We start from the raw sequence: 23,444 nt of genomic DNA, 5'->3' as shown, positions 1-23,444 counted from the left end.
CTTTTGGCTACAATTATTTCCTTCTTACGAGCGTATCGACGCCCAGATAAAGAAGGTGATGGCTGGGGGGGCAGGGAATACTACGCTGGGAGACTTAAGGCATATTTAAGGGGAATCTTTAAAGCAGAAATTAACGCAATTAAAAAGATCCTCCTCTGAGTTTGTCCTACAGGTTGAAAGCCAGGTGCAACAGTTGGAACTACAATATATATCTACCTTACTCGACTCCGCAAGAGAGGTGTGGATGTCGGCCCAGGATTCTCTGGATCTGTTGATCCAGAGAAATTTTTTTTTTTCGAAAATGCCATTTTATGAAAAGGGAGAAAAAGACAGGGCGTTTGCTTGCTAGAATAGCTCGATCCCACCAGTGCTCCTCTGCAATAGGGACCATATATGCCTTTGATGATCATACAGTTAATCACCCTGAACTTATCACTAAGGAGTGGACTTCATTTTTTGCCACCCTATACCAGTCACGGAATCAATACTCTATGGAGGAACTAGACATGTATCTGTGTACTCTGGAGCTGTCCACATAAACAAACTCTCGACGGTATAAACTGGGCTCCCCATTAACCTTGGATGAGGTGCAATAGGTGGTTGCCTCGTTTCTTGTGTCCAGGGCTCCTTAAAAACTTTTAGAATAATTCAATCAATCTTTAGATCCCTGAATAAACTACAACATCTAACTGGCATGCTTTCTGCCCCTGTAGCTCTTCTAGTCTGCTATTATCAGCTACCCTTATTATGTTAAGATGTACATGAGCTGACTCTTTCCCCAATGGCTTAGAAGCAGGACTGTTCGTTAATTCATATAAAATCTTTCCCACCTACAGCCTCCTACACAAAGTATGGAATAAGGCCATAGCTGCAGAAGGTTGAGGGGTTTACAGCCTATAGTCCACTCTGGGGAAATAAATCTTATGGGGAACTGTTTAAATTGCAACAGGGTCTCAGATAAAAGGCATATGGGGTGCCTCATTTGAAACACATTTTTCATAATGGGAGTCTACTACCCTTTTTAACTCTCCAGAAGAAATTTAACTTCCCTTCCTATATGCAATTTTATTGTTTTCAACTACAGCACGCGGTTAGGGATCAGGGTGATGAGACCCCTTGGACCTTATCGCAAACTCCTATTTTCACACTAATCTCCTTAGTAGAGCATGCTAAAGGTCTTATTTCTCAGTGCTACAATATGTTATTGGGTGATTATCTTGATAGCTATCCCACCAAGGCTTGAGAGAGATGGGAGGGGGGCATTGGATCACTACCTGGTGATCAGTGGGCTGCAGGTGGTGGTAACTAGCTCCCTAATCTCGTCACAAAAACTATTCCAGTTATACATAGTTTTGAGAACCCGTCTCATACCCGCCAAAATGCATAAAATTGGCTTAATAGCTGACCCCTCTGTGTTATGGATGTAAACGAGAAAGAGGTGACCACATCCACCTTCTCTGGAGATGCCAAAAATTACACCGTTATTGGACAGCTGTCCTGGGTACCCTTAATAGGATATTCCACTCCTCTGTCCTGCTAGAACCTAAATACTGTTTGTTAGGTATGTTAAGCGATCTTATAACGGTGGAGCCCACAAGAGTGGAGATCTATCGCACCCTCTTTCAAGCTCGTAAAAGTACTGCTTTTGCTCTGGAAATCCCAAGACCCTCCTTCACATCAAAAGTGGGTAACACACATGGGCAACACCCTTATTTTTAATAAAATACTTGTACCAACACAGGGGATGCTCAGGAAAGTTTGAAAGGCTATGGGCAGCATGGCTGGACACCCCTGACTTAGCCCACGTGAACTCGTTCAGATGCGGCTTGTGCAATGTCAAAACAGAGCATTCTAGTTTTGGTTAGGTACGCCACATTACGCATTGGAGGATGTATGTACTTAATATGGTTACATGAGGTACATTCTGTTTGTCAACATTTTTTATGTATATATTATATTATATATATATATATATATATATATATATATATATATATATATATATATATATATATATATATATATATATATATATATATATATATATATGCTCTAATCATATGTGTCTACAAGTAAATCACCCTTCTGGTAATCTGAATGTAATCCATGGATGACTAACACTGGTATATGTCTATCTCTGTATCTGTATCTGATATTGTTTGTCTTTAGTTCAATAAAGAACCTGTTTGATTAAAAAAAAGTAATTTGCTGATCTGAACTGAAAGTTAATTTTTACTTATATATCATATTACATAACATCTAAAAAATGGAAAGAACATTAAATGAAAATGTGCAATATTCGATCAGGTCAATAAAGTAACTGTTGCATATTTGTAGCTATTACATAATTACCAAAATGGTTTAGAATCCAACCCAGTGATACTGCTCAAAGGTTCCTCACTGCTGCTCTCACAATCAGTGGGTCTATACCAAACAAAAGAACTTGCCTTGTATTTATTGAACTCGATAAAGCCGTGGTACAACATGATTATAAGGCATTCAGTAAACTTTATTCATCCCAATTTATGGATATGCAGCCAAACCCCTCAAGCTCTTTTACACTTCACACAGTACTAGGAGGACCTAATTATAGAGTCTATACAATTAAGCCCTAGTACAGGATGAAACTAAACAGCTCAAGATGTCTGGTGATGTGCCCTACTGGGATAACGTTTACTGAACACCTGCGTCATAGATAAAATGTGATGGATAAAAATGGATTAGAAGCTGGCATGAAAATTGCCTGTATTCACCAAAGCTGAAGTGGTGAAGGTCTCATCTTACCTGCGGTATCTGGCTTGGTGGCTTGGAGATGCATGTACCCGCTCTCCTTAACGATGTGCCCAAGAACTTTCTTCATAAAAGGGAACAATTTCCTCACTTCCAGGTCATTGAAGCCGAATAGCCCTGGGAAATACTGGCCCAGCAAAATGGAGAGGAACACCACTGGCTTAAAGTTGGACACAAACACCATGTTGATGTGCAGACCCTTAACATTGCTGAAAGAGATTAGACAGATCTAATATATATATATATATATATATATATATATATATATATATATATATATATATAATATATATATATATATATATATATATATTATACATATACATACACACACCTACACAATATCTCACAAAAGAGAGTACAACCCTCACATTTTTGTAAATATTTTATTATATCTTTTCATGCGACAACACTGAAGAAATTACACTTTGCTACAGGTGTGACTGGGGAGCAGGTGTGAACTGGTCACTGGAAGTTTAACATGTCACCTCATGGCAAAGAACTCTCTGAGGATCTGAAAAAAAAAAAGAATTGTTGCTCTATATAAAGATGGCCTAGGCTATAAGAAGGTTGCCAATACCCTAAAACTGAGCTGAAGCATGGTAGCCAAGACCATACAGCGGTTTAACAGGAAAGGTTCCACTCAATACAGTCCTCGCCATGGTCAACCAAAGAACTTGAGTGCATATGCTCAGCATCATATCCAAAGGTTGCCTTTGGGAAATAGATGTATGAGTGCTGCCAGCATTGCTGCAGAGGTTGAAGGGGTGGGGGTCAGCCTGTCAATGCTCAGACCATACGCCGCACACTGCATCAAATTGGTCTGCATGCCTGTTCGTCCCAGAAGGAAGCATCTTCTAAAGATGATGCACAAGAAAGCCTGCAAACAGTTTGCTGAAGACAAGCAGACTAAGGACATGGATTACAGGAACCATGTCCTGTGGTCTGCGAGTCCAAGATAAACTTTGGTTCAGATGGTGTCAAGAGTGTGTGGCGGCAACCAGGTGGGGAGTACAAAGACAAGTGTGTCTTGCCTAGATTAAAGCATGGTGGTGGGAGTGTCATGGTCTGGGGCTGCATCAGTGCTGCCGGCACTGGGGTGCTACAGTTAATTGAGGGAACCATGAATGCCAACATGTACTGTGACATACTGAAGCACCGTATGATCCCCTCCCTTCGGAGACTGGGCCGCAGGGCAGTATTCCAACATGATAACACCCCCGAACACACCTCTACGATGACCACTGCCTTTCTAAAGAAGCTGAGGGTAAAGGTGATGGACTGGCCAAGCATGTCTCCAGACCTAAACTCTATTGAGCATGTTAAGGTCTTTAACATCCACCAGCTCCATGATCTTGTCATCAAGAGGACTCCAGTGGCAACCTGTGAAGCTCTGGTGAACTCCATGCCCAAGAGGGTTAAGGCAGTGCTGGAAAATAATGGTGGCCACACAAAATATTGACACTTTGGGCCCAATTTGGACATTTTCACTTGGGTGTATTTGCTTTTGTGGCCAGTTGTTTAGACATTAATGGCTGTGTGTTGAGTTATTTTGAGGGGACAGCAATTTTACACTGTTATACAAGCTGTACACTCACTACTTTACATTGTAGTAAAGTATAATTTCTTCAGTGTTTTCACATGAAAAGATATAATAAAATATTTGCAAAAACCTAAGGGGTGTACTCTCTTTTGTGAGATACTCTGTATATGTATATATATATATATATATATATATATATATATATATATATATATATATATATATATATGTGTATGTATATATATATATATATATATATATATATATATATATATATATATATATATATATATATATATATATATATATATATATATATATATATATATATATATATATATATATATAACCATTGGGATGCCTGCCTTTACACACACATGAACATTAATGGCATCCCTGTCTTAGTCCACAGGGTTCAATATTGAGCTGGCCCACCCTTTGCAGCTATAACAGCTTCAACTCTGCTGGGAAGGCTGTCCACAATTTAGGTGTGTGGCTATGGAATGTTTGACCATTCTTCCAGAAGCGTATTTGTGAGGTTAGGCACTGATGTTGGAGGAGAAGGCCTGGCTCGCAGTTTTTCAGGGGTTGAGCTTGGCCCCTTAGTTCCAGGGAACTCTTAAGGCATCAGCATACCAAGACATTTTGGACAATTTCATGCTCCCAACTTTATGGAAACATAAACCGATAGAACACCTTTAGGATGAATTAGAGCAGAAACTGCGAGCCAGGCCTTCTCATCCAACAACAGTGCCTGACCTCCCAAATGCACTTCTGGAGGAATTGGTAAAACATTCCCATAGACATGCTCTTAAACCTTGTGGACAGCCTTCCCAGAAGAGTTGAAGCTGTTATAGGGCTTACCCTAAGGGGTAAGACTGGGATGTCATTAAATTTCATGTGTGTGTAAAGGCAGGCTTCACCATACTTTTGACAATATAGTATACTGTACATATATATGAATCAGCCAAGTGACACATTTAGATAAACAATGAAAATATATAAAATGTTTGCAGTAACAATATAAATAACACCACTTTTTTAATTCACTTAAATGAATCAGCATTAATGTTTTGTTCAGGCGCAAAAGGAGACAGTGGAAGGGCAATATAGACAAAAGTAAAGATTTGCTATATTATAGAGATTAACATCTAAAAATGTTAATCATGCCTAATGCCATGTACACACGGTCAGACTTTCCAGCAGAAAAAGTCTGGCAGAATCATTTCATCGGATCTTCCGATTGTGTGTGGTCTTCAGCTGACTTTTTTTTTCGAAAATTCTGACGGACCTAGAAATAGAACATGTTTTAAATCTTTCCGACGGAATCAAGTCCTATCGGTAAAACCGTTCGTCTTTATGCTGTTCCTGACAGACCAAAAACGACGCAAGGGAAGCTATTGGCTACTGAACTTCCTTTTTCTAGTCCCGTCGTACGTGTTGTACGCCACCGCATTCTAAACGATAGGACTTTGGTGTGATCGTGTGTAGGCAAGTCCGTTTCAGCAGGACTTCATGGGAACTCCGTCGGAAAAACCGTCAGAGTTTATTCTGACGGAAAAACTGGTCGTGTGTACGCGACATAAGAAGAACCCTGAAAAATTAACCCTTTGTCTTAAATTCCTCCTAAAAAATATTTGTGCACTTCCTGCAGTTTAATGAGACATGGGGTGAGATTTGGTGATGTTACTACTCTACTGCTCACTTTGCTGGAGAGGAATCTGTAACTGGAAACGTTCAGAACAAGATCTCCCTGCTTCTGCCTCATCTATTATGTGGATTGGTGCTTCATCCTTCTCTACTGTTGCTTCCTAAACTGGCCATACACTTCAAATTTTGCTCCATGGTTGACACTGCTGGTCCAGCTCCATTAACAAAAAGTTGAAAGTTCGATCGACTTTTTTTCAAAGCAGCCTGCTGGAAAATTGTCGGCTGAACAGCAACTGCATCCAATCATCCAAAATCCAATAGTTGAGGTGGGAGACTTGTTCTTCTGCTCTGTATATCGTGGATGGAGGAATGGCTGAAGGAACTAAAACTATTGTATGGCCAGCAGTTGTGAGATCTCTTAAAGGGGTTGTAAACCCTCGTTTAAAAAAAAAAAAAAAAAACACACGTTATACTTACCTCCACTGTGCAGGTCGTTTTGCACAGAGTGACCCTGGTCCATCTCTTCTGGGGTCCCCCAGCAATGCAGGTAGCTCCTCCCCGCATCAAGTACCCATGTTGGAGAAGGCTCTCCTAATGTGGATACCTGTGCGGACAAGCTCTCGAGTCCTGCTTCTGTGTCCATTCACACAGAATGCAGGACCCTGTACCAACCCCACGTCATTGGATTTGATTGACAGCAGCGGCAGCCAATGGCTCTGCTGCTATCAATCTATCCAATCAAGAGCCAAGACAACAGGCAGAGAGATAGAGCACGCCTCTGCCGTGGGAACGAACGGGCTCAGATGAGTAAAACGGGGGGGGGGGGGGGGGGGGGTTTCGCTGGTCAGCGTGCATAGGATGCATTAAGGTGAAAAAACATGAGGGTTCACAAGTTCACAACCCCTTTAATTATTACCCCACCAGTCATCAGAGGGGTAGTTTTTGACATAAGGAAATAAAGCCCAGCCTCTAACAAGGTGGCCAACACCATAAAGAGACACCTCAGAACAAGGCAGTGCAGGGAGACCACTGGCAATACTGGTGACTAGTCTTTTGTCTCTTTTTTTAGGCAGTTTTTCTAGTACAGGTCCTCTTTAATACTATACTAGTGGTTTAAAAAAACCTGTAAGGACAAAAATATGGAAGTGGCCATGGGCGACTTGTTTCTACAAGTGATGGTTCTCAGTCATTCTCTTTCCTTCACTATTTGGAGCATGGCAAACCCTACACAGACATGTGCTTGACAGCTTGCTTGTTCACAATCAAGGATTCACTATAAGCAGCATGATGGTGCTGTATCCAATGCATGATTTGACTTCTGGGAGTAATTAGAAAGTTCCAATGTAGAGTAATGGTGTCGATTAATAGGCTGCTCTTTGTCCTAAAGAACTGTGAAAATCGGACTTCATGTTTGTGAATGAGCAGAGTGCAAGGTGCCAAAAATTGGCAAAGAGACGTGGACTTCAAACAACCTCCTTTATTGTATACATTAAAAACAGGCTGCAGTTTCACAGATCAAAAGTTGACCCCTTCATCAAGTTTTTCTCAAGCAAAAATATAGTGAGATCACCTAAAAAGGCAATGGTCTCTATATAGTACAATTGCCAAACAACATACATTTACTCTGTATTGTACAATTAAAAAAGGGTGCGCTTGGCCAATATAATGAAAGACTGCAGCACTGAGCACATTCCTGGATTGGCGGGATGTGGTAAATGTGGTATTAAGTATAAAGTGCACTATCAAAACTAAATGTATAAGTTCATAGACTTATATGCAAATGTGTGTAAATAATTGATAAAAAAAAATTACAAAAAACTTGATACAAACCAATGAAACAAAGTCTGAAAAACAAGAGTGCTGACATGAAATAAAATTATGAGTGCAAAACACCCCTAATAGGTAAATTCAAAATAATGGTTATGTTAAGAACAACCTTAATAGCAAAAAATTGTTAGTGTGTAAAAATGGACCCATCTGCGAATCAACTGTTGGATCCAATGAAAATGTCCATCCAAACAAATACACACACGATCGGACTTTCCGACGGGAAATGTTTGTCAGGCTGTTGGTGAACAATCTGACCATTTGTATGCTCCATCGGACAATTGTTGTCGGACTTTTGCCAACAAATGTTGGGTAGCTGGTTTTCAAATTTTCCGCCAATTTTCCGCCAAGCCCAGTTGACACCTATTCAGGGGAAACACATCAGACAAGGATCTAGCAGTGTGGCCGTACTGCAGGTGGTCATGCTCACACTATTGACCTATTTTGTCAAATTTTCTGTAAGTGCAACTTTTATTAAACTTTTATCTCTTTAAAAAGTTAATGCACTATGATCTTTATTCTACCTATCCAACACGCTTATTATTGAGCACTTCAAGCCGGTGTCTAATGTGAATCCCAGCGACTGATCATAACTAGCTGAATTACCCTGGTGGGGACACACACACACAAGGATCCTCTTAGGATTTCTTCAGCAGCAAGGGTATTTGGTTGTTCAGCCTGAGTTCCAGCAAGTAATCATTAATAGCTGATTTCCCATTGTAGAGACACACGCATATAGATCCTTTTTAGGATCTTTGGGTTTGGTAAGCTGGCATCTATTTACTGGTAATGAAGTGTTTTTGGATATGTTTGCGCTGAACCTTTACTCTTGTATTGTTTTGGATGGACATTTTCATTGGATCTAGCAGTTGATTCACAGATGGACTAATTTTTATACACAGAATTTTTTGTTATTAAAGCGGAGGTCCACCCTAAAATGGACCTCCGCTCATCGGAATCCCCCCCCCCCTCCGGCGCCACAATCGGCACCTTTCAGGGGGGAGGGGGGTGCAGTTACCTGGATAATCCAGGTAACTGCACCCACTTCCGGGCTAGCTCTCTGCGGAAAGGGGCGCACGTTACGCCCCTTTCCGCAAGCGCCCGCCCCCTTCAGCAAGTGCCCCGCTGCCTGCTGGGAAACACACAGCTCCCAGAGGCAGCGGGGACCGTCCGGATTGCGCCACGCGGCTCGCGCATGCGCAGTAGGGAACCGGGAAATGAAGCCGAAAGGCTCCATTTCCTGATTCCCATACCCAAGATGGCGGCGGCAGGACCCGCCAGACGAGCGAGCGATCGGCTTCGGGTGCCGACATCGCAGGCGCGCTGGACAGGTAAGTGTCACTATTTAAAAGTCAGCAGCTGCAGTATTTGTAGCTGCTGGCTTTAAAAAAAAAAAAAAAAACGCGGAGTCCCGGTGGACTCCCGCTTTAAGCTTGTTCTTAACATAACTATAATTTTGAATTTACCTATTAGCCCTTGTACACACGGTCGGACATTCCGACAACCAAATCCGTTGTATTTTGTCCAAAACTGTTACATACACACGGTCGGACAAAGTTGTCGGAAAATCCGATCTTTCAGAACGTGGTGACGTTATTTCATTACAACGGGACTACGTTCAGGCTAGTAGCCAATAGCTTTGGTGTAGGAATTTGATCTGAGAATGCGTGGCACTTTGTCCGATCGGAATTCTCTACACATGATTGGACAAGGTCCGATGGGATCATGTTGTCGGAAAATTTTATAGCCAAGTTGGAAAACTTGGTCCGTCGGATATTCTGACGGAAACAGTCCGATGGAGCCCACACACGGTCGGATTATCCGACAACACGGTCCGATCGAACATTTTCCGTCGGAATGTCCGACCGTGTGTACAAGGGCTTAGGCCGCGTACACACGCGCGGACTGTTCGCCCAACTTTGTCCGTTGAACAGTGTTTGGGCGGACAGTCCGCTCGTGTGTGGGCTTTCAGCGGACAGTTTCAGCGGACAGTTTGACGAACAAGGTTTTTCGGAAATTCCGTAAAAAACTGTCCGCTGAAACCTTGTTTGAGCGAACAGTCCGCCCGTGTGTAGGCTTGTTCGTCAAACTAAGTTCCGCGCATGCTCAGAAAGGATTTACACGCCGAAAGTTATAATGCAGTGTATAGGACGTCGTATTTTTCGTCCCGTCGTACGTGCCGTTCACGTCATCGCGCACGGTTTCAGCAAACTGTTCGTTCGTCGTGTGTGGCCATGTCCGTCCATGCTAATTTTGAGCGGACTGTTTGCCGAAACTGTTTGACGGACAAAGTTGGGCGAACAGTCCCCGCGTGTGTACGCGGCCTTAGAGTTTTTTTACACTCCTAATTTTTTTTCATGTCAGCACTCTTGCTTTTCGGACTTTGTTTCATTGGTTTGTTTCAAGTTTTTTGTCATTTACTCTGTATTGATTGTAAAAACACAGAAGCCCTTGGAAGCTCCACCACGTTCATCCTTGCAGCCCCGATGAAGCAAAAGGCATAGTCTCTTTGTAATGGACTTGCAGTAAAGCAGATTGAAGTTCGCATCCATTTGCAACTACTTCACAGTTCCTCATTACTCTATTTGGCCACTAAGCAGTAAAGCAAGCAAAAGGCTAATGGGCAAGCCTTATAATATGTGCTCTCAAAAACAAGCCAGCAATGGTAGATCATATACTGTATGTCTCTACTAGAAAATTTCCTGAAAGGATGTCCATGTTCACTACAGCCTCTAAAAAGTAAGTAACACAACTAATTCTCACACTGCACAATATGATGTTATTGGAGAAAATAAAGCTTTCACTGTTCAAACTGGAAAGAATATTACAGGAACGTGTACATACAATTAGTTTGTAAGTGGGCAAAGGTCTGTAATTTTGTACCATCTGTCCATCCATAAAATGCAAATCAGTTCTTACCTGGGAGCGATCTGGGCAAGGTTTGTACAGACCAAAGATCCCCAATCCCCACCCTGAGCATAGAACTCCTGGAATCCCAAACGCTGCATCAACTTATAGAAAATTCGAGCCACAGCCACTGAGTTACATCCTATCCAGAAATAGAAAACAACAAATTTAAAGCACACACACACATACACTTAAACATGCAAAAATATATAAATTTATTCCTGTGCTGTAAAAAAGGAGTGAAAGGGATGGCCAATTTAGGAGTGGACACCGCAGCAGTCACTGGTTCCTCCCACTGACCAGCGTGTCGCTGCTGTATCAGCAAGGGGGACCAAAGAGAACTACTCACACACCACTGATTAGGAAGTGGTAATCGTATACACTTTTTATTCATGGGAAAGTTTAGCATTGTAGGGGTTTCTTCAATAAAACTCACATAAAAGACAAAATAGAAGGATTTTTTTCTGACTTTAGTGCAGAGATTTCTGAAAATATCTACTTAATTTCCTGGGTGCTTGTAGGCAAGTCAAATCTGCTGTCATACCCCAGATGAAGTCTACTTAGACGAAACACGTCGGGTGAAGTGCCGCCATCACTATTGTGCCAATTATGTGATGTTTTTCCGATTGACATGTGAGAGTTCAATTTTTATCCTTTTTAAATAAATTTACTTGAAACATTATCACACTATGTGGACCCCCTTTTTATCCTTTGGGTGTATTGTGTGAGCTGATGTTCTACCTCCCTGAGTGTCCCCATTCTGGCTGTCCAAACATCTGAAGTCCATCTGAATACGTATTGATGCCCCAAGTTGTACCAGGTTTTCAGTATCAGTGTTATCAGGATTGTTGGTGGCCTTCCATCAACCATGGTGTTATGAAACCCAAGCCTTTTATTTGACTTGAGAGGTATAGGCCTTTTCAAGTCCAACCCTTCTGGTAAGCCTTCAACCAATTGGTGGCAGTTTCTTCATAAGATTTCTCCACATATTGAATCTTTACTTATTGATTTGCACTGTTAATGACTGTTTTTCATCTAGTTATGGACATTGTTTAGAATCACCGGACCTTTTGGTCTTTATTTACCCATATGTCAGAGACAGTATTGGGGCAGTGAAAGGTTTCAGACGAGGAGGAAAAGCCTAGAGCTCGCAATCTTTTGGACACCTTACCATTTGGGTATGAGACAACCAGGGAGCATTCTACCCCTCAAGGCAGATGCTGTCAGTGAGTGCTCCCAGTTGGGTCCTCTCCCACGGGGTTTGTTGTGAACTGCTTTTCCTTTACTACAATAAAAGTTCTAATTATTGCACCTGGACTATGTGTGAGTTATTATCGCCGCAGCACGTTGTACCCACCCATATGCTGCTCTATAAAAGCTGAAGAGAAACAATAGGGAAGTCGGACTGTACCTTGTTTATGCGATGCCTCCGAAAATCCATAGCCAGGGATGGATGGGCAGATGACTTCAAAAATATGCTCATCGCTGAGACCATGGCTGGCAGGATCAGTCAGAAGGGGGATTATCTTGTAGAACTCGTAGAAGGATCCAGGCCATCCATGGACCATAATAAGGGGCTTGGCTCTTCTACCAGCTGGGAGGTTTGTTGGCTTTGCGTGAAGAAAATGAATGTCGAGCCCTGGAGCAACAGAAAGCAATTTTACTGCTAAAGAAATACATCTAATTTGATTTTACATTGGGCAGTTTTAGAAAATCATAGTGGTAGCCAAAATCAAAGAACCCATTTTTAGTAACATGACATTAAAAATTGGCTTAAAATGTAAGCACTTTTTTGTGTCGCTCTAAGTGCCAAGAGATGCTGCCCAAATGATCCACAACCGAAGGTGGTGCTGTCATCTAAAATACATCCCAGCAGCCTAACAAGGTATACTATATGGAGGCACCGCATACCGTCAGCTCAATGTATATCAAATAATGGAGACTGACCTTAGCCTCAGCTCCTCCTGAGACTACGCCCCCTGATGCATTTTTTCCTGCCCCTTGGGCTTAGTCATATGATACACACTGAGCTGACCAGGTGTGGCACCTCCATATAATATACCTTGTTTGGCTTATAATGTAGTAATATTTTGTTTTTAAAGCCCCTCAGCCAAAATTTTAGTTTTTGAGTTTTGGATAGAGTTAGGAAAAGTAATAAACTTGGTGTTTTATCATATAAATTCCCCTATATCCTGTTCTACTGATACAACCGGAAGTGTGGGTCAACCTCCCAAATGGTGACACAGATGGAAATGAAAGAAGTATGGGAGCTGAAAAAAATAAACATTCATACTCACCTAGGTGGATGCAGCATTTCCCCCACTGAATCTAAGACTCAGCTCTCAATCTTCAGTGAGCAGACAGCTGGTAACTGTCAGGCACTTGCTCTCTGCTTTGTCCCTCCAGTGCTCACTGGGCTGTGGATGGAGCAGGAGCTGCTGGCTCAGTCTCCCAGCCAGTCCATGTATCTGGTTGGATCCCAACATTAAAGTCTGGATAAATACAGAAGCTGGACCAGCTAACTGATGTCAGCCAGTAGTTGACTTTAGCCCGGAGTTGGCTGAAAACGGGTCACAGGAGTGCAGAATGAAGTGACCTACAGAAGAAGTAGGGCCAAAAGAGCTTTGCCCCTAATTCTCCTTTAACCTTTTCCTGACCACGTAATGCATATAAATGGTGGAGAACTAAGATGAGCTTTAATGCACAGCAGTCAACACAGCTAAATCCTCTGAGGCATTAGGTTGTGTGCTGTGATCGACAGCTCTCAGTCAAGGCTTCTGATTCGGAGCCAGTGGGACAGGCTCCCAATCATGTGACCACTGTGAGAGCCAATCCCAACAGTGACATGATAAAAAAAGCCACAATCATTAAAGCCCACCTAAAGGGCTTCTAGGGGACAAAATAAAAAGTGAAAAAAAAAAAACCTCTTCCCACTCTGTCCAAAACATAAACTAAAAAATGACGGTGGGATTTCTACTTTAATCCATAACACTTTAGCTAACCTCTCCCTAACACTCTGGGCTAAACATATACAAGAGACATGTGTATTCCTACTTTAAAGCATATCTATGGTCAGAATGTAAAATCGTATATTAATTTCCATATTGTGTAACAATTATTTCTAGCCATTTCTATTAAAGCAGCTTTAAACCCAAAAACAAAGAAACAAAATGTAATGTATTGCAGCTAACCAATCATTAGATGCGGTGACTGCATCAATTATTTTTTTTAGGCTTTTTTCCCCGTTTTCACCTGATGCCTAGCCAGTAACACCCCCCCCCCCCCCCTTGTATTGGAGTGCCCCCACTCTGGATGAAGGAGCACAAGGGGGACCCTTTGTACAGCAGCACTGCCAGTCTGGGGGGGAGGGGAGTGTTAGATGCACTAGCAGATTTAGATACACTAATAAATTGAAGTTGAACTTCAGCTAATACTTTATAAACAGTAACAGCAATGTTTGTCCTTTTGGGGATAAGGTTTTGCATACATATAAATAAAATATGATCATTGTAAGAACCTCTCTCAGTGTTAAATGGTTTGTCTCAACCCAGTAACTGATACACCTGAAGGAACAGCCTGTTCTTTTTAAAAAACAACATACTAGTTGGATCACCAGGTAAAGATAAAATTAAAAAAAAATTACTTTTTTAATCCCCATACATTATATACCTTGAATTCTGTGACACATAGTCACTATGCCCTGTGAGTAGCCAATGTTGTGTCACCCATTTCACAGAGCCTGCCTTCTGAACTACTGAGGTGCTGAGAGGAGGAGCTTCAGGAGACGGAGTCAAGACAGGAATCACAGCTTGCAGGCAGCAAGGTTCCATGGGATATGTAGTTCGAGCAAATTAAAAGTAAAGAACAGGAGAGCCTGTAAAGCATGCAGGGAATCCAGGAAGTTGTGGAAAGAGGTGGCCAGACAGGCAGCACTCACAACATAAAGAGTTTTTTCAAGTGAGAATATATAGGTTTGTCAATAATAACTATTGTTTGTAATGGTATTACAATACTGATGTTATAAAATGAAAGTGCTGCCATCATGACATCATGAAAATGATGTCACTGCTACTTTTTTAAATGTATTTCTGGATTAGTAAAGACATGTGGTGCACATAACGTGGATTTTTTCCTTTGTGGCTAATAAGGATTATATTTTCAGGAATATTTTTGGGCCCTGAGTGCGCAGCTTGTAAAGTGGGTACTTACCTTAACAGTTTCAAAACAGTCCTCAGGTTCCCTGCACTAGATCTCACAGCACTGATAGCTTAGCACCAATCGCAAATGATTTGCTGCCATTGGCCCCTGATGCACCCTGGCACTTACAACTGGACAGCAATTAACCCCACGTCAGCTGGACTGTAAGGAATGTGTGTCTGGTCTATAACTGTTCACAAGGCGCCAGTTTTTATCAGCTGCAATTCATGGAACACACAAATACTGTTATACAAACATGTGTGACATCCAAAAGCAACAGTGAGGCTGAACTGTGAAATCACTCATATAAAATTTTTCAGCACCAGAACATGACATTTCACCAAGGCGTCTGGGGGCCCCTGGAAAACTGTTGGGGGGAAAACAGCAAAGCAAGATTTTTCCAAGTATCGAAAGGCATACTTTATAATTAATTTAAAAGGTCAGTCCACCCAAAACAAGATGGACAGATATGAGTGGATGATATAGTTTCAAGCTATTCTTTGGATTTTCATATCTGTGTGTTGTTAGGCTTCATGTACTCTAGCAGCTCCTATACTTGAGTTTAGGAGCTTTTGGCATTTTTTTTGCCAAAACTCTTAAGCTCAACTCCATAAAAGCCCCGTCAATCTACACATAGGCTTAGTTTAAGAGCTGCTGTGGTTAGGTGAGGTTCAACCTCCCTCTCCTGAACGCAGAAGAATTGCATTCAGGATAGGAGCGTTTTGTGGTCAGTGGTAAAAAGTATAAAAAGCCTTCTGTGCACAGCAGCCCCCCCCCCTGCCCCCCTAATACTTATCTGAGCTCCATCGCTGTCCAGCAATGTCCGCGAATGTCTCAGCCATCCGAGATTCTCTTTCCTGATTGGCTGAGACATATCAGTGGCGGCATTGGCTCCCACTGCTGTCAATCAAAGTCATCTAGCCAATCAGGGGAGAGGGGGGCTGGGGCTCTGTGTCTGAATGGACACAGGGAGCTGTAATTCAGTTTGGGTGCCCCCATAGCAAGCTGCTTGCTGTGGGGACACTGAACAGGAGGGAGGGGCCAGGATCACAAAAGAGGGACCCGAGAAGAGGAGGATCCAGGCTGTTCTGTGCAAATCCACTGCAACAAAGCAGGTGAGTATAACGTGTTTATTATTTTTAGAGGGAAAAAAAACGAGACTTTACAATCACTTTAATGTACACATTGCTATTTCTATGGCAGCCATGCTGGATTTTTTGATCTCACTGTTGGAGGAGGCCCTCTTTACGAGAACCTCTCAGTAACCTACAAGTCAAAAGAATAAATCTTTGAGCCCCAGGTGAGTGAATTTGCCTAGGCTGAGATGATATAACTCTGCTGCAGGCAGGAGGAAGCATTTCCTCTGTTTCCTCTCATCAGTAATAAGATTGCAACTTTGTAGCAAGTCAGGTGAGAGGCTGCAGCGGGGGGCTGATCTCTGTCAGACATTTATGAACTAAAGAACTGCAGGGGCACCAGTATTTACATGAGTTATCTCTGCACCAGCATTTCAGTCCAGGAAGTGGTTGCTTACTCTTAATGCCTGAACAAAGATGGCATCTTCCTTCTGGGCAGAAAAGCAGATGAAGGCATTGTCTGTGTGAAGTACTCCGAGATGTAATAAATACCCAGGAGTGTTACACTTATGCGCATACACATGATCAGAATTCTTGTCGGAAAAAGCTCTGATGGTTTTCCTGACGGAATGCCGCTCAAGCTGTCTTGCCTACACACAGTCACACCAAATTCCGATCGTTTAGAACGCGGTGACGTACAAGACGTACGACGGGACTAGAAAAAGGAAGTTCAATAGCCAGTAGCCAATAGCTTCCGTCTTGTGGTTGAATCTGAGCATGCGTGATTTTTGGCATGTCGGAATTGTATACACACGATCGGAATTTCCGATAGAAAGTTTTTCCGTTGGGAAAATTGAGAACATGCTATCAATTTTTGGCTGGCAGAAATTCGGACAGCTAAATTCCAATGGCGCATACACACGGTCGCATTTTCCGATGAAAAGCTCTCATCTGTCTTTTTCTGTCCGGAATTCTGATCGTGTGTACGCGGCATTTGACAACATTTAGAATGCTGCACCTAACATATAAATATAAAATATATCTGATAGGTCCACTTTAAGTGTGCAGACAGCTGCCGTGTGACAAATATACACATCAAACGGAGATGACAGGAGAAGCGGCACATATTAAATGTAATTAAGCGTGATCTATTTTTATAAGTCCAGGCCATCTCTAATTCTGGCTGAATCATGTTTAATTAAATTCCTGCATATATCCCACATGTATTATCCCCCCTGGATGTACAACGAAAAACTAGAGCAAAAGTAACAAATGATAACGGCGAGACAAGCAAGATGATCCGATTACACTCATTAAGTTAAATGTCCCATGTCGCAGCCTATGGACAGCTTAAAGCATAATTTTGGACAAAAAATTATATTTAATATTTTGTTTGATATTATTAGGTTAAATTAAAAAATATCAGTACAGAAATCGAAATTCTACACAAGCTGTTGTGCAATATAATTAGTTAAAAATGAACACTTTCACAATCTACAGCCTCTGGTTTTCTGAAATTGCACAGCAATTAAATTTCTCTTTATTGCAACCATGGCAAACAGCTCTTTTTCCGTACGATATTCCCGAATTTCCATTCTCGTGCAATTGGTTCCCTGTTCCTAGAAGTCTATACAGAGCTCAAGGTCAAATTATGAGCATCCTCTGCAACAGAAGTTGTGTTTTTGCTAGGATACGTTCAGACTGTCTTGCACAGGTCAAGGAAAGCTAGAAGATTTTCCAATTACATTACTTTGATAGATCATGTGATTATAGTCAACGTTCCCACTTCAGTTTTAAAGAGCTGGCAATATCTACACCAGGATCTCCAGAACAAAAATAAATAAATAATAATAATGCTATAAATAAAAATGCTATAAGCGTGTTTAAAACCTTGCATTTTTTAACAATCTTACTACTGCACTATTGTAAAAAAAAAAAAAAAATAGTAGGTTTGTAAACAATGCTGCAGAAAACATGACAGCTTGATCACAAACATAATGCAGAGAGCCAATCAGTGTGGCTTTTGCCTTGTAATAGCTATGAACTAATCATGGCCTCCGATTGCATCTCTTCACTAATTAACAACACTGCTCTCACTGAAAAGCCAGTGAAAGGGGGCACACTGAGCATTGGGTTCACTGGTCAAGGCGGCATATTGAGGGGGCATACTTATCAATGTTATGGGCAAAATAAAACCACTGACTACCAACAGTTATGGGGCACTCACCACTGATTACCAACACTAAGACCTCTTTTACAGTGGGGAGCTTCAGTGCTAAAAATAGGGCATGTAAAGCGCCAGAAAGCGCACCTCAAACCACCCCAGTGTGAAAGCCCGAGTACTTTTACTTTGGGGCAATGCGGGAGCACTGTATAGAGCACTCCTATACCACCCATGCCCATTGAAATTAATGGGCAGCGCTGCCAAAGTGCCCGCAAAGCACTTCAGCAGCGTCACAAGATGGGCGCTATTAACCCTATCTTGGGCCGCTAGCGAGGGTTAAAAGGGCCCCGCTAGTGGCCCAAAAGTGCCGCTATAACAGCGGTAAAGCGCCCAGTGTGAAAGGGGTCTTAGGAGCACATACACCAATGACCACCAACATTTAAAGGGGCACTCACACTATGCCCAAGGGAATATACATATTGGATTTATATTATAATGAACCTTTAGCTCTTAAAAGAAACGTATGGCCAAAGCTTTTTTGCCTATTCTTCTCTTGTGGGTCATAGGAGTGCACTTACTTGTGCTCTCATATGAACCAAACCCACAAAGCTGCTTCGGAGTGTTCGAAAGAGCCTGACAATAATGTCTGGATTTACCCAGATGCCTGACAGGAACTGGCTCAGCCTCTCAGCATGCAACTGAGATCCTGAGCCAATTGCTGCCCACCCCCTTCACGGCCGGGCTCTCCAGTGAGTGAGTGCTGACCGACAGTCACCGTTCTCCACTTCGAGAAGACCAAGCACTGAGCAATTAGCAGTCATATGCTTTCTCAGTTCTTTGGCTGGTGGGGGACATCAGTGTGCATTAAAAAACACCAAAAGAAAGCTCTATAAGTCTAAAAAAAAACTCTCCTGCTTGAGTCTTATTTTATATCATTAAAAAGACAATAACAAGAGAAATAACACAGGAAAACCTAAATCTGCAAAGTAGGCCAGGATATCCAAAACCTTAAATTGCCCTGCCAAAAATTTTTTACTGAAGCAAAGCTCTAAGGTGATGAGATTACACCTAACAAATTGCTATTGTTGTCATCTGCAGCTTGGGTCTCAGACCTAATCACCATGTCTTACGTGGCTGCCTCTATCCCAGCAACATATGATGCTCTAAAAGTCAGGTCAATAATTAAAAAATGGCACTTGTACATTTAGTGAGAAGTGCACCTGCACACCTTTCCTAACCCCCAAACCTAGACTAACCTTGAATCCCCCACCCAGTTGCCCATTTACGTCAGCATGACAGCCGTGACCCCCCTCTCCCAACGTTTACCTACTTGGGGTGGTAGTCTTCTTTAGTGTTGAACACACCCCTTTTCTTCTCTTGGCAAAGTAAGTTTGAACTGACCTTTCAACTACATACATACGCAGTGTTCACAAGCATACAGGCCGTATCTAAATCCTTACTGAAAAGCCAAACAAACTTAGCAAATATTTTAAAATACAATTTTAAGCTCCTGTATGACAGTCTATACAGGTCTCCGATTCATTTACTATGTGATGCACAAGCCTCATAAATAAAAAAAGATTTCCTTCACCTACCCTGATTCCAGAAAGTAGTGGAAAGGACTAGGTTGACCAGGTGTTGATTGACAAGCTACAGGCCTGTAAATCAACAGTGACAATGCTAATCTTGCCAGTCCACTATGGTGCAAGCAGACACCGACTGCCTACATGAGGGGACAACGCTGCTTTAAATTCAGGACTGCAGCATCACCCCCATCACACGAAGCTGCATGAAGTAGATGGCATGATCTAAGAAGTTATTGTGGAACTTTGCCGAGGTACAGCATATGTTGTTTTTTAACCACTTCCCGACCGTCGCATGCCGATGTACGTCGGCAGAATGGCAATGGCAGGCATATTGGCATACAGGTACGTCCAGTTTTAAATACCACCGGTGGCGCGTTCGCGTGCTGGTCGGGGCCCCCGTGAGTCTGGTTGCAGGTCCCGAGGACTTGATCGCCACGGGCATACCCGCAATTGTCTCACAGGGCGGCCGAACGAGGAGATGCCGTTGTAAACAGCATCTCCCCCGTTCTGCCTAGCAATAAGTGACGCTGATCTCTGCTCCATGTGATTGGAGCAGAGATCAGTGTTCACTAAAACAAAGCCCAGCCCCCCACAGTTAGTAACACGCCCCTAGAAACACTTAACCCTTTACACTGCCACCTCCTGGTTAACCCCTTCACTACCAGTGTCATTTACACAGGAATCACTGCATTTGTATAGCAGTGATTGCTGTATAAATGACAATGGTCCCAAAAATGTGTCAAAAATGTCCGATGTGTCCAGCATAATGTCGCAGTCACAATAAAAATTGCTGATTGCTGCCATTACGACTTAAAAAAAAAATATTAATAAAAATGCCATAAAACTATCCTTCATTTTTTTAAACGCTATAACTTTTGCGCAAACCAATCAATAATCGCTTATTGCGTTTTTTTTTTTACCAAAAATATGTAGAAGAATATGTATCAGCCTAAACTGAGGGAAAAAAATTTTTTTTATATATTTTTGGGGGACATTTATTATAACAAAAAGTAAAAAATAATGCGTTTTTTTCAAAATTGTCACTCTATTTTTGTTTATAGCGCAAAAAATAAAAAACGCAGGGGTGATCGAATACAACCAAAAGAAAGCTCTATTTGTGGGGAAAAAAGGACGTCACACGACCGCGCAATTGTCAGTTAAAGCGACACAGTGCCGAATCGCAAAAAGTGGTCTGGTCTTAAGCCAGCAAAATGGTCCGGTCTGAAAGTGGTTAAAGTGAGGCCACTTTACTATTATAAATGTTGAAGAACGTTAAAGAAATTTGACCGAAACGAATAGTCCTTTTCGATTCACAGGCTAACCTTAGCAGTCTTCTTATATTTTTTCATGTATCTGCTCTTTACCAGACATGGCATACCTTCAATTTTGGTCTTAAATTGTGGGTATTGGTTGAGAACTTGCAGTTGTTTCCTCCAGTCAAATTTATTTCTCCAGTAAGACACCACTTTCTGCAGGTGGATGGAGTTGAAGCCATAGTTGAAGCGGCTGCCCTCCAGTGGCTCCGTGTAACGGGTCTGATCTATCCGGTGGAACAAATCCTGCAAGAGACACATAATAAGTGAAAAATAATCTATAGTCATCATACTTATTCATCTTGTTTACTGATCCAATAATGTTAAAAGAGCTTTCAAGACTGCTGGAAGAAACATCAACAATATTCAATATGAAGGTGACACTACACTCATAGCTGAAAACTGAGAAGATTTGCGTTAAAGAACATAATAAAAATATGGAGAGACGGAGCATTCTGGAGAACAACTTCCACCACCCCCCCCCCCCCCCAATAAATCATTATACCTACCTAGATCTTACTCCAAGAGGGCCAAAAGCATCTTTTACACCTCTCTGGCAGATTCTTGATCTGATGTCCACGCAGGGTGGGCTCCAGCAATAGGCAGGTCAGACAGCTGCCTATGGTGCCAGGGTAGGGGGCTGGCAAAATCCAGATCCCCGGTCACTCTCTGGGGACTTGGATTTTTAAAATACCTGTCCCTCCAGCAGGCAAACTAAAACTTATGCCCCATTGAAGAGAAGGTGCAGCATGGAAACTTTAGTTTGCCTGCGAGGATCGGAGTGTGAAACCGAGGATGGGATCCTGGTGGCCAGTGAGCAGAGGAGGGGGTCGGGCTGCACAGGAGGGCAGGGGCTTGTCATGCACGGCTCTCATAGAGGGGGTGTTCCATGTACTGTGGCGGGACAGAGGGCTCTCTGCTCTGTCTGCTCTCCGCTGTCTCCGTCCTGTCCTCCAGTAAGGGGGGGGGGCCGTGTGTGTGTGCGGGGGGCGATCAGATGTCACCAATCTACTGAGAGGATACTGAACTGCTCAGGAGAGCACCTGTCTAATTACTACCCTAGCCTGTCCATATACTGGTGTAGCACCCTTGAGTTTAGGGAGGGTTGCTCCTAAATTTACCTGCCAGGAGTAGCTACCTTGGCTAATTGTTAGGGATCAACTGATTTCTTCCTAAGTCTGGCACCGCTGCACTTTTCTCTCCTGCCACTAGGTGACCGGGTACCTGGTGGCATTAGATAAGAGAAGGGCAATACAAGGTCAGAATATGGATATATGGGGTATCTCAGCCAGTGGACAGGGGTTTTCTTGGATCCCTTGGCCTGCTGGGAGAGCCTATATATTTGGGTGGAGTCAGGTGATAGGGGTTCTGTGCCACCTGGATGGCTGTCTGGGTGGATGTGTGTTGTATTGCCCAGGCTGGTAGGCCAGAGATGGGGTCTATCCTGGGTACATCTGGCTGCTAGGCTGTCTGAGGGTCTATCCAGAAGGAAGAGAGCAGCACAGGGTTGGGAACGTGGCTTGCAGTCCAACCAGAAGTGACTGTTCTGCTTGAGAACCTGTCGTGGCCGAAGGCAGTGTTAATTCTGTTGACTAAAACTACTAAAACATTTTAGTCAACTAAATTATTACTATTATAGTCGACTAAAATGAAAACATTTGAGATGACTAAAATATGACTAAAACTAAAATGGCATTTTAGTCAAAAGACCAAGATTAAAACTAAATTTAAATTTGACTTCAAAATTAACACTGGTCTGTAGTGCATGTTCATACCTCAATACTATAAATAATAACATATTAGATCTCTCACTGCAGGAGTATATAATACATTTGGAAATTGTAGAGAAATGTTAATCAATGCAATTTAATTTAATTACACCCATTCGATTTTAGAGGATTAAATTCACTTAAACTTATTTTAGACGACTAAAATTAGTTTTAGCCGACTAAAATGTACTGGAGATTTTAGTCGACTAAATACGACTAAAACTAAAACAATTGCAGAAGACTAAAATGGGACTAAAGCTAAAATGCCATTTTAGTCCTAAGACTAAAAACTAAATCTAAATTTGCTGCCAAAATTAACACTGGCCAGAGGTAGAGGGGAAGCTCTCGCCACTAAGGGGCCAACTACCCTATTACCAGGGACCACAGTGAGTAACGGAAGCAAGTAACTGAGCCGTATTCTCGCCAACCGGGGACGGTGAAGAATCTGGAAACTTGAGTGGGTATCAAGCCAGGGACCCAGACAGCGGAGGTGACGCTTGCAGAGCAACCTTGTGTGTCAAGTCAGGGACTGAGCAGGCCAGTGGGATGAAGCTTGAGAAGTATCTTGAGTGCTAATCTAGGGACCCAGCAGGGAAGCGGGGGTGGCGCTTGAGGAAGATAC

The 23,444-nt window shown here is 42.3% G+C and overlaps 1 protein-coding gene across 1 annotated transcript in view; it reads right to left on the bottom strand.

Moving 5' to 3' along the window:
• EPHX1 (epoxide hydrolase 1) overlaps positions 1–23,444 on the bottom strand; it is a 106,286-nt gene that overhangs the window by 38,344 nt on the left and 44,498 nt on the right. Inside the window, exons 3-6 of the mRNA XM_077485838.1 lie at positions 21,119–21,299; positions 12,129–12,356; positions 10,730–10,859; positions 2,785–2,999 (exon numbers count right to left, since the gene is read on the bottom strand). Of these exons, the coding sequence (XP_077341964.1) occupies positions 2,785–2,999; positions 10,730–10,859; positions 12,129–12,356; positions 21,119–21,299 (754 nt within the window). The remainder of the gene's footprint in view (positions 1–2,784; positions 3,000–10,729; positions 10,860–12,128; positions 12,357–21,118; positions 21,300–23,444) is intronic.

This window comes from Lithobates pipiens, unplaced genomic scaffold (assembly GCF_037356315.1).
Source record: "Lithobates pipiens isolate NorthernLeopardFrog02 unplaced genomic scaffold, aLitPip1_a1.2 Scaffold_18, whole genome shotgun sequence".
Classification (NCBI taxonomy): Eukaryota; Metazoa; Chordata; class Amphibia; order Anura; family Ranidae; genus Lithobates; species Lithobates pipiens.
Note: the sequence above shows the minus strand (reverse complement) of the source record. Positions and strands in the feature narration are given on the sequence as shown.